Source organism: Pseudophryne corroboree, chromosome 4 (assembly GCF_028390025.1).
Source record: "Pseudophryne corroboree isolate aPseCor3 chromosome 4, aPseCor3.hap2, whole genome shotgun sequence".
NCBI lineage: Eukaryota > Metazoa > Chordata > Amphibia > Anura > Myobatrachidae > Pseudophryne > Pseudophryne corroboree.
In genome coordinates, this window is record NC_086447.1 from 854,913,449 (window position 1) to 854,925,557 (window position 12,109).

The following is a 12,109-nucleotide window of genomic DNA, read 5'->3' on the forward strand; positions in this document are numbered from 1 at the left end:
AGTGATACCTCTTGTGCATAGTGCCACCTGGCCCAGTGCTACTTCTGGTACATAGTGCAGGTTGGGCCAGTGATACTTCTGGTGCCTGCTGCAGCCTGATCCAGTGATATCTCTGGTGCCTAGTACAGCCTGGTCCAGTGTTACTTCTGATGTCTAGTGCAGCCTAGTACTATGATATCTTTGGTGCCTGCTACAGCCTGATCCAGTGATATCTCTGGTGTCTATTGCATCCTGGTCCAGTGAGACATCTGGTGCCTAGTACAATCTGGCCCAGTGCTAGATCTGGTGCCTAGTACAGCCTGGTCCAGTGATACCTCTGGTGCCTGCTACTGCCAGATCCAGTGATAATTCTGATGCATAGTGCAACCTGGTCCAGTGATGCCTCTGGTACTTGCTACTGCCAGATCCAGTGATACGTCTAGGGCCTTGTTCATCCCGGTCTAGTAATACTTCTGCTGCCTAGTGCAATCTGACCCAGTGCTACCTGTGGTGCTACTGCAGCCTGGTCCAGTGATATCTCTGGTACATAGTGCAGCCTGGTCCATTGATACTTCTGGCACCTAGTGCTGCCTGGTCCAGTGATACCTCTGGTACATAGTGCTGCCTAGTCCATGCGTATGACACTTGTCTCCATTGTGTGTAGGTGACATCTTACATTTTTACACCTATTTTAAATATGAAGGAAAAAATATTTCATAATTTCACGTGTTTCAGCACAGAAACTTAGTTCACATTCTTTCTTATGGAATCAAATAAGTTCCCCGCAAAAAATACTGGTGCAGTGAACAGTAAAAAAATTTGATTACATGTGTATTGCAACAGTGAGTACCTAATATTTAAATTGTTATCTAAAAATGCTTCAACATTGGAGAAAATGGGATAGTATCATAAGACCACATCCCGGGCAAACCAAATATGAATAAATGTATTACTGGCAAAAGAAACCTGTAAATGATGTAATAGGGAATTGAGCAAGATTAAATGACAATACTTTTTAAAATGCATGTCCACTGTTTCTTCTTTCTGTACCCTGCTTGTTACTGAAATGTATATTTATCTTGTATTTATCTTGTATCGTCTGTAATAATTAATGCTGGCACCCCAGAAATTCCCTGAGTTGTGCTTTCCAGCCTATTGCTTTGAAGACTGCCTGACCTTCATCTTTTGACTTTCCAATCAGTGTTTTAGAACATCTTTTGTTTTCTCCAAATTTGCTTAAATTTTCCTGGCTAGTTCAAAACCGCATCAAATCTGTGGAGCCTGCACTTGATTAAAATTGATGTGAGAAATAATGTGTATTAAAGACTTTTCACAAACCTGTCTTTATAACAAAAACAAAAAAACTAATTTCAGAAGGGAAAAAAACAACTATATACGTGATTCTGTATCATTGATTTCACACACATATTTACTTTTCATCAATACAGGCCCTCTGCTCACATATAGATTCCTTCCCATATTATCATTTCAATGTTAAAGGATTTTGTTTAATGATCCAAAACACTCATTTCTAATGAGGGGAAAAAGACCAGACCCAGCCCATTTGTCAGATTCTTCTTTTGGCGAGCCATCCTTTCTGTTGAATGTCTTAAAATAAAAAAAATAAAAATATATATAGATCTATATAAATTAGACCACAAAGGAAAATTATCAAAAGGCTAAAAAAAAGACATATGGGATAATTATCTTTGTTAGGCTCTAAATAATTTTATACTTCTTGTCTTTATTTATTTTGGCTTTTAATTTGAAATATTGCTAAGGAAGAAAAATATGCATTGGTGGGTCCTCTAGTGTTTTGTAGATCGTAGTTTAATTAATCTTTAGCCCCGAACGTTGTCCTCCGTGGGTTGGAGTTAAATTTGCATTTTTCCCCTTTATAATGCAGATACAGGAAGACCAGTTGTTTGTCACAAACCATTTTTTGTCACTGTGGCAACATCTTCCCATTCTCCCTTGTGCTATGCTGACTATGCTCTTGTTTCCCTTTAAGGTCTGGCACACCTGATGATGGGCGACCAAGGTATGGGCTCTGTTCCTTTTCCACTCTGCTTTTTCATTGTTTCCTACTGTTCTATAGCTGCTTCCGTACTTCACTGCAATGATGGGCAAATTGCTTTGAAGCTGTGTTTGCAAAATTCTTGACACATTATTTTAGCCGCATCCTTATTTTATTTTGTGTTCACTCTTGATATCCTTTTCCTTTTCTGCAATATAATAACTGAACCAAATTGAACCTGATAAAGCAGCTTATTGTTATTTTTAAAAAAAATGTGTATTGTTCAGCTTGGGATAAACTGCTGAAGGGACAGGATGTAAATTGTCAACAAGACGAAAAAGAAAAAACAGTACTAGATTGAGAAAACTCTCAGTTTATCATATTGTACCCAACGAAGGCTCCATTAATTTTCATTGATGCATGGCTGATTGGTTCCCTCTGAAAGCACATTACAGTTGTCTCCGGAATGCTAACATCTTGCAGTGTAATAATTTAGTAACCGGTGTGCCATTTGCTTGCATCACCCAATTTTGTCTCCTGTTCAATAGCGCATGAACACCCTTCGCCCTTTATGCATGTCCTCTGTTGGTCCCACCATTTACCAATCTCTGGATCATGCACCATCATCATCATCATCATCATCATCATCATCACTCTCATGGTCATCATCCCCACCTTCGTCCGTATCAGTTATACTAACAAACTATTGCATTTACATATATTCATGAATGTTTTTTTGTTTGTTTGTTTTTCCTTTTCCTCTGTCCTCTTTTGTCTGGAAATGCTTTCTTCATGGAATCATTCCACCATCCAAATCTCTAGGTAAAACTAAAGGTACAATTTTTACATTTCTCATTGTAGATGTGTATTGTGTTTGTCAAAATGTGCAAATGTGAAAATAAATGTAAATGTTAGGTAGCTTGTTTATGCTTCATGTGCATCAAAGGAAGAAGGGAATTCAGATGCCGACTTTCGGATTATTACCAGACCCAGAAAGGTACAGTACTATTGTTGTAACCAAAATTTAAGAAAAAGAAATTGAAAAATTAAAAAGATAATGCAATAGATGTGCAAATAAAGTTGTCTTTGTTCTTGCATTAGTAGTAGAGGAATTTTTAGACCAATATAATAATTTTACATTCAAAGGAATGGGGATAAGTTGTATCACTTGTAATGTAATCCACCATAGTCTACTCCAGACCACAAATTCAATGAATGGTGGAGAGTTGATTATTTCCAGATGCACTAGGAAGAAAAATGTCATTAATGAAGAGAAAAATAATAAAATTATATGAAATAAGATTTGCTAAACATCTAAAGTTTTCAGAAAATTCATGTTGTGCTGGAAGGTGCAATACCATATACTAAAAGCTGTGAGGCCAGTTCCAAAGTCCCATTCACAAACCCACGGTGGAGCATTCAGTTTGCTGCACTGGCGAATCTATAATGGGTGCAGTGTGTGTGGTGCACATGGGCCCCTGGGTCCAGAGGGGGCCCACACCACACACACTGCACCCATTTCTTCTATACTTACCTTTCCGGCGTCCATCGGTGACTGTGTGTGGTCCCCCTCTCCTGTAGCCGTCACCGCCACTGCTAGCGCACTGAGCGCTAGAGACTCTGGCACAGCAGCCATTTTTCAGAGTCCTGCGCATGTGCTGTAGACTCTGGCAGTGTGCCAGAGTCTCAGCGCTGAGACCGCTAGCAGCGGCGGTGACGGCTACAGGAGAGGAGGGGGCCCACACACGGAGTCTTCACACGGGTCTCCTCCTCTCTAGAAACGCTGCTGGTTTACTGGCACAGAACTAGAAAAACAATATAGTCTGCCAACTTAAAATAGGGGTAGAAATGATGTGGGAGTAGACTGAGCCAATCACGTGCTGCAGTCTCTTGATTGCAAATTGTGATTCATCTACACGCTCCCCATCTCCCAACTTCAGTGGAGGTAATAGAGTCAGATATAGTTACAGTAGAGTGCTAGAAAAACATCTGCATAGATGCGGCTTCCCACACAACTACAGTATATCTAACTAGGTAGTAGTGCACCTTTAAAATACTTGCAGTAAATTATATTCCTTCTCTCCAATCTGAGAGGGATGCTGCTTTTCAAACCTGGACTGCCTATAAATACCTCTCTGTGTGCACCATTCAGGTGCCAGAGTATTAGATCCCACACTCTGCTCTGGGAATCCTGAATTCTTGCTTAATTATTCTGTGTACCAGTATGTTCTTGTTTCACCGATCCGTGCCTGTTACTCTCTGACTTTATAGTATACCTGACCATTTCTAAGTATTCTGATTCTCTACCAAGCCATGCTACCACCCACACTCCCAGCTAGTCACATTAGGGAGAAGATAGAGGGCGGCAACCTGTGGACTTCTAGCAGGAATGACAATTTCCTTGCGGCAGTACATGGTGAAGACCAGCAGATCTGTCAGACTCCATACTTGGACACTGCTTGAACAGAACCTTTCTGTTCAGTCTACCATGTGACACAGATGTACGACAGAAACACGTACATCCAACTGGATTATACCGTATGCGCAAGAGAACTTTGCTAACATTTTTTATTCAATAGCAAGAATTGCATTCTCTATGAGATCTGATTTAAATTAAAAAAAAAACCTCTGTAATTTAGTATGAGCATTCATCATTCTCATGCACAAATGAAAGGAGTAAAAAAGTTAATTAAAATAATACGCTGGCAGAATTATATAATATAGGAGCAATCTTGGCTGAACGAGACCATAAACTAGCTTTTCTGACCCTAAACATGCAGGTGCATGAAAATATATGTCTTTCTTTGAGATATATTTATCTAGATAAAAAAGATATTCTGTCATCACTTATTTTAGTGATAGAAAAGCTTTAATTACCACAACTTACTAACAATTAATTAAGTGATGCTCAGCTCCCCAGTAACATGGATGTACCAGCTTTGTTGACATGTGAGCAGAGGACTGGAAGCCTGAGTTTTCAATTCCACTTTCAACAAAAAAAAGAAGAAATATATATATGTATATATTTATTTGAAAAAATCTTTATTGATATAAACATTTTTTTCAATGGTGTGCATCGGCTATCGAAAATCTCGATATAGCTATAGTAACAAGAGGTATTATCTATACGGTGGCGAGCCTGCTTAATTAGGCTTTCTGTGGCTTTCGCCATAGAAACCTGAAAGTTTTGCATCGGGGTCTATTTCAGCTATCACTGTCGTTATCTCTTTGACATATTGAAAGTAGCCCTATTTTTAGGAAAAGCCCTCACTTAAGAAAAGAGTTATAGCACATTAATACTTTGGGGTAGAATTGAATTACTATAACTGTGGGCTTTACCATGCTTCTTCAGCTGGTAACAGAAAAATTCTGTTACTGGCCAATGGTAATCCCTCAACTAGCCCAGATACAGCACTTAGTGCAGTTTTCTGCTCTCACCCTCTGCGTTAAGCGCTGATTTGGGGCTAGTTGCAGGCTTGCCGCCTGCCGCTAATTGAATAGCTTTGAACACTTCAACCAGGAGCTACTGAGTAAAATCACCTGGTAGTGATTGTGGTGAAGATCCCTTAATCTGGTCTAATGCATAGCCTTCATAGAGAAAAATGGGCAATAATGACTAATTTATTAATTTTACCTAATGGGAACCATTTAATTACAGGCGATGTGCACGATGTGGCATCCCTGGGATGGCACATAGCATCCGCCATATTACACGTTTTGCATTGCACCCCTGTGGCGCGTAGAAAAACTGTGATTATAGGAGTTGTCGTAACTGTGCTCAGTGGCACATTGCCTGTAACGTAATTGACCCCAATTTTCTTTACATATTTTAGATGTGCACACTTCAAGTGACATTCCACTGACTAAATATACAAGCTATTTGTGAGTTGCCATATTACAAAGGTACAAGAATTTAGTCATCCACAGAAATAAAAATGTATTTAAAGTAGCTTACTATTCTGATTATATTGTTGTTTGATACAAGACACTTGTTGCACTTAAATGAACTTGCACATGTAGGCACAACACTGCATGGAATCAGTTAATAGAATTAGGACAGCTGGCTAGCCTCTAGGACAATATAGTGATTGCAAACTGATATGCACATCTAGCCACATTTGTGATATAGTTCAAAATCACTACTTTAATACCCCCTTACTCTCTATTGCATTTAGACATTATACAGTAATAGTTATTAACTTAATAATGGTATAGTAGATAAAATAAAAAATTATAACTAATATAAGTTAATAAATAAACAAATAATAATAAAATAAATGATTCTACTGATTTTTTTTATAAGTCCCGTGCAGCCAATTTTCATGGTTTCAGGAATAACAGCAGGGTGATCAGAAAGAAATGGTGAACTACAATAATTTTGGGAACTCCCCAATGCTTTAATCCCGCTCACATCCTGAATTGCTGGTGACCTTAATAAGAGCAGTAAATGTGCTCAGGTCATATAGCTAAAGGCCATTTTTACGTCTTGCAGGAGATCGTCATCAGTTAGAAAGTGTTTCTTAAGGTCATCTGGGGCCGAGAAGGATGAGGGATTCTTTGGATCAGTCAGCAGATCAATTCCAGAATAAAGTGATATGTGCCAGAGTCAGCATAAAATGGAAGTAATGAAAGAATAATACAGTATACAGTATGTTGAAGCTGCAACCTTTTGCCAGTGATGTTCCACATATTCTCTTCTAATAGATTCCTAGTGATTTTTAGTAAATTCATATCTAAGAATAGCAAGTTATAATATAGAGGTCACTTATCAATATTCTGTTTAAATAATTCTAGGGATATTCGAGGTTAGTTATAGTATATTAATATATAACATGCGGTCATAGGACTAGGGTGACCAATGCTTGTTTACTTATGGGATGCACTAGGATAACAAAATGTATCACTTTTTATATAGATACCCATCAGAGTAGCAAATATTGTTAATTTATTTTGGTGCAAGGGCTGATAGCTGCATTTGTTACTGGAGTAGAAACAGAGCTTGAAATAGGGATTATTCCTCCCAATGTTGAATGTACTGTCAGTTTTCTTTGCCGTTGTAAAGAAAGTGCACAATGATTCTCTAAATGCATCTGGCCTCTAAATAAATTGAAGAGAATGGAATGGACCTCAAAAGCACCAATTATTACATATGTTGTTAACACATATTTTTTATTAGAACAAAAATTTCATTTTTAATATTGTTATAAACTTGGTCCTTCTTGGAATAAAACCGTGCAGACTCTTAAGTGTTCCAAGATTGTGGGGGGAAAAAACTTAGGGAAGGTCCATAAAATGGATTGGAGACTTGCTGTCTTAAGTCTGTTTTCCGGATGTGTCCTCATACATCTTGCCTTAATATGCCATGTAGCGGGAGATGTCTGGCGTGAGTGAGCTGAGAGGTACTGTGCAACTCCATTAGAGGTGGGCATCTATTTTTGACAAAATGCATCTTATTCACATTGCTGTGCATGCAGACTCCGCTGATTAAAATGATATGCGGCATGTCTATATTCTCTGTGCATCTGTGGCTGTAACTGCATACAAAATGATATGTTCACTGTAATATACCATTTTGTATGCAGATACAGCCACGGTCGCACACATGCCGCATTTCATTTTAATCCGCATAAGCTGCTTGCAGTGGCTTCACAAGGGGGGTGCTGTGACACCAAAGTGCTGGCTCCTGCTCAATGACAGGAGCCTGGTGCTGCACCTTAATAGAACTGCAGCAGAAGCACTCCCCAGGGACAGCCCACTCCTCCCAGACCCCTGACATAATGAAAACATTATGCCCCTGTCCCGTGAGACCATGCCACCATCCCATGAAGCCATGCCCCCTTTTGTGCCCACTGCATTGGGTGTCAAGGGGCTTAGTGACGCCTCTGGCTGCTTGTACATACTATTTGCATCATTTTGCAAATAAGATGCACTTTAATGCAAAAAGCCACATGTAAAGATGCTCAGCAATACTGAGTCATGCCACGACATGGTGTGCCTAGAAGGTTTGTTTAACGTACCAGGAAGCAAGTGTAAGTGGACACATCTGTAGCCTAGACATTTAACTGATATGTTTAAAAGTTACAATAGAAAGACAGATAGATAGATAGATAGATAGATAGATAGATAGATAGATAGATAGATAGATGCAGGTTTGGACTGCCCACAGCCTGTGCACCCTCGTCTTCCTCTAGGGATCAGGTTCCAGACTCTATCCTAGTGCACTTGAATTATGCATTATACATATTTTACATTATATTTCACAAGAATTTGGTTTATTATACATATACCAAGTGGCCCAGCCCATGTACTCTGTAATGGTTAGCCAAACCTCTATGGTGGCTTGCTACACATCCACTTGAACCTGGTCATACCCTTAAGCATGGGCCCTTACAACAGCATTTCCCCGGTGTGCCCTTCATACCCCAGACTGACACTGAATAAAGGGATGGATGTTGGAAAAGATTTATATGAGAGAAATAGTGAAAGACGTTAGAAAATGTAGGTATAGGAGGAAGTGAGTGGGGGGGGAGAGAGAGAGAGAGAGAAATAGAGATAGAAGTGGGCTTTATTTATAAGTGCCAATGCTTCCTGGTGGGTTGAAGATGAAAATGTAAAATGGCACTCACAGTCAGTGTAAAGTCATTTTCAGTTTTCACCTCCAACCCATTTGGAAGTGCTTTGTAAATAAAACCCAAAGAGAGAGATATTTAGGTGAGATGTGAGATGGACATAAAGTAAATATATGCTAAATATGAAATGGAATCATGAAGCCCAAAGAATTGTGATAAAAAAGAAACATTCACAGTAATATCGACTGAACTGTGTAAAAATTGTTGTATATTGTTTTTCTCATAACCGCAAATATGTGTCAGTAATGTGTTATAAGGGAACAACATGCCTATACTATACTGCTGGCTCTATCAGATTTAAATACTCTGCACAGATGAGAAATGTTTTGGAGAATTCCAAATAAGACATAAAAGTATTACTGTAGCATTTCGGATAAGCCACTCAGCAATCATAACCACTGCCATTAATAAAACACAGTAGAAGGTTTCTGGCTATAATACCAGTTTAAACCATATGTGCGCACCAGGTCTGTTGTAATAATTACATCTGCTAAATTACTGCAAAGAACAAGTGGATGGGTTTTTCCTGAACACATTTCATTCTAAGATTTGTTCAGTATTTAACTTTTTATTAAAAACAACATTGATTCTGTTCTTAATACGGTATATTGTACAGTGTGTTAAAGTTTTCAAAACATATGTCTTTTGAATGCATTTGAAGAACATTGATAGTCAACCCCGCTCAAAATTATCTTTCAAGCATTAGTGGATTGTCCTACAACCTCTTGAGTGGAAATAATTTGACTATAGATGTAATTTTACAGCATTAGTGAAATAGTATTATATTATGGATCAGAGCTCCCTCAGGCATACTCCTTGTTCATGTAATAACTGTTAGAGCTGAGGGAATACATTTCAGGGTGCAGGATATTTGGATTTCGACCACTACAGAGTATACCATTCAATTTGTAAATTTCAAAGTGGAATGCTTCTAGATTATTGGATTATAGCCAAATTGTATTCATTTTTTCCTCTGAACTATTCTTCATTAAGTGTAAGGTTCTGCCAGTGTATTGTTGGGCTACATATGAAAGTACTATAATACCCTTGACATCTAATGATCAATGCAACTTAAAATACTTAGCAATACTGAAAAGGGGACCCCTCAAGGCAAAATGTGCAGAATTGGGGGCAAGTATGAATATCTGGTAAATGCACACTGCATCGAATACAGTTGAATTGTATTCAGTTATTTTGTCTATGTGCTATGGGGTGTGCAGAGTGATATAGGGCAGATTCAATTAGCCGTGGTGTATACCATGCAGCTGTTACTCAGGGTTTAACACCCAGAGCTACTAAATTATTATGCAAATTTACCCACATTACACCATAGATTCTGGGTTAAGTGCCCAGGAATATATAGGTTACCACACATTAAGCTCCAGATCCTGAGGCTGCAAGGGAAAATCCTCTGGGGCTAAAAGTGCAGGGTAGTGGTACTTAATTATACCCCTTTCAGACTGCCAGCAATAATCCAGGTTATTGCACATGAACTCCTCAGACCTCAGGTTGGAGCACAGTCTGAAAGGGGCCAGTTGAAATAACCCAGGTCGAGTGACCCGGTATTTCACCACAGGTAGCGAGCAGGGTTCAACATGTGTTCAACCGGACTCACGGTGCAGTGTGAATATGTAAGCCGGGTCGATGCGATCCAGCACCCATTCACTGAATAGGAAGAGGCAGCAATTGGATATCATCTCATCTCCAAGTGCCTCCTGCACACACGACGGTGGTGATGTCACCAACCCAGCAAAAAGTTATGTCGATCCGCCAGTCTGAAAGGGGTCTCAGCTGGGTTACACCTGGGAAGGTATCATTTACAAATCCCTGGTGAAACCCAGCTTTTGTGGTGATTTAGGAAGAGGTTTATGAACTATTTATCTTTACCTATCATGACGGGACAGCTACTCTGAGAAGCACATGTCTTGATGAAACATAATAATCACACGTTCACCACTAATAATAGTTGTAAAAATTTTATACTTATGGGCTCCATCTTGACACTATTACTGTGCATGCACTCTTATTGCGCATGTGCCTTCTGAGGTTCGGAAGGTGGGGGGGTATCAAAATGGGTCCTTCTTTACACTCCATCCCATCTTTTGGCTAACACAATGTAAAACTTTTTGGAGCATGGCAAATAGCATAATGGCGATGTTCCTATACATTGGATAGCTTTGTTACCTAATTTAGTATTTATCAGGTGGAAACTATTGTCTCCACATGATTACCGGGCTATAGGTTTTGGTAAATTGGTCCCATGGGATGTAGGTAGAGATGAACCTACTTTTGAAAACTATCCCAAGAAAGAATTGCCATCTCGGTGAAAAGTTTGGTACTCTGTGAGGATTTTGGCTTGAGTCTTTCTAGCCTTACTCTAACTAAATAACACTGTACATTGAGTTGACATTCATCATTGTCAAAGATCTATTTTCAGGCTATGAGGTTGTTTTAATCCCCTTTAATATGCACACGTACAATGATAAACTGGCTGGCCAGTTTGCACATGTATAGTGGTGGCACTGAAACGATAGGCTTGTAAAATATGTTAAAAAAAGAAAAATAATAATAATAATAATAATAGTAATACAGGTTGAGTCTCCCTTATCCAAAATGCTTGGGACCAGAAGTATTTTGGATATGGGATTTTTCCGTATTTTGGAATAATTGCATACCATAATGAGATATCATGGAGATGGGACCTAAATCTAAGCACAGAATGCATTTATGTTTCATATACACCTTATACACACAGCCTGAAGGTCATTTTAGCCAATATTTTTTATAACTTTGTGCATTAAACAAAGTGTGTCTACATTCACACAATTCATTTATGTTTCATATACACCTTATACACACAGCCTGAAGGTCATTTAATACAATATTTTAATAACTTTGTGTATTAAACAAAGTTTGTGTACATTGAGCCATCAAAAAACAAAGGTTTCACTATCTCACTCTCACTCAAAAAAGTCCGTATTTCGGAATATTCCGTATTTCGGAATATTTGGATATGGGATACTCAACCTGTAATAAATCTATATAAAATTTTAATAGTTCATTTTCTGAACTATTGATTTAAAAAAAAATGTAAGTAATAAATTATTGTTAATTTTTTTTTGTCACACTGAGATGACCATTGCAGATCCTTGTTCAGTTGGCTTCCCCATGACTCACTGAATCTTTTATCCAGTGGAGGCTACTGCTGGTTATTGGTAGGTTGAAGATTTATCTCCAGCTGAAACCCACATTTTTGCTGGAGATAGGGCTTTTCTCCATTTGATAAATGGGCCCATTAAAAAGAAATTTATAAAAGTTTTGCTGATGAAACCTGTTACCCACAATGCATTTCTGTGGTAAAATAAAAAACCTTTGCACTATTTGCAAAGGACTGCATTCTCATCACAGAAAGGCCAGCACACATTGATTTTTTGCCTTAGACAGTCAGCATGCTGATATATTGCAGAATCTCGTGCACAAACTG

General features: G+C 38.6%; 1 protein-coding gene across 18 annotated transcripts in view; it reads left to right on the forward strand.

Moving 5' to 3' along the window:
* The window catches only part of NRXN1 (neurexin 1), a 1,686,961-nt gene that overhangs the window by 185,898 nt on the left and 1,488,954 nt on the right, over positions 1–12,109 (forward strand). For 12 of the 18 annotated variants that reach the window (XM_063918664.1, XM_063918680.1, XM_063918665.1 and 9 more), the window contains one exon: positions 1,991–2,020. The exons of 5 other annotated variants lie outside the window; for them this stretch is intronic. In XM_063918664.1, the coding sequence (XP_063774734.1) occupies positions 1,991–2,020 (30 nt within the window). Of the gene's footprint in view, positions 1–1,990; positions 2,021–2,822; positions 2,831–12,109 lie in introns of those variants that run through there. One more of the 18 variants, XM_063918669.1, reaches the window with a different exon arrangement.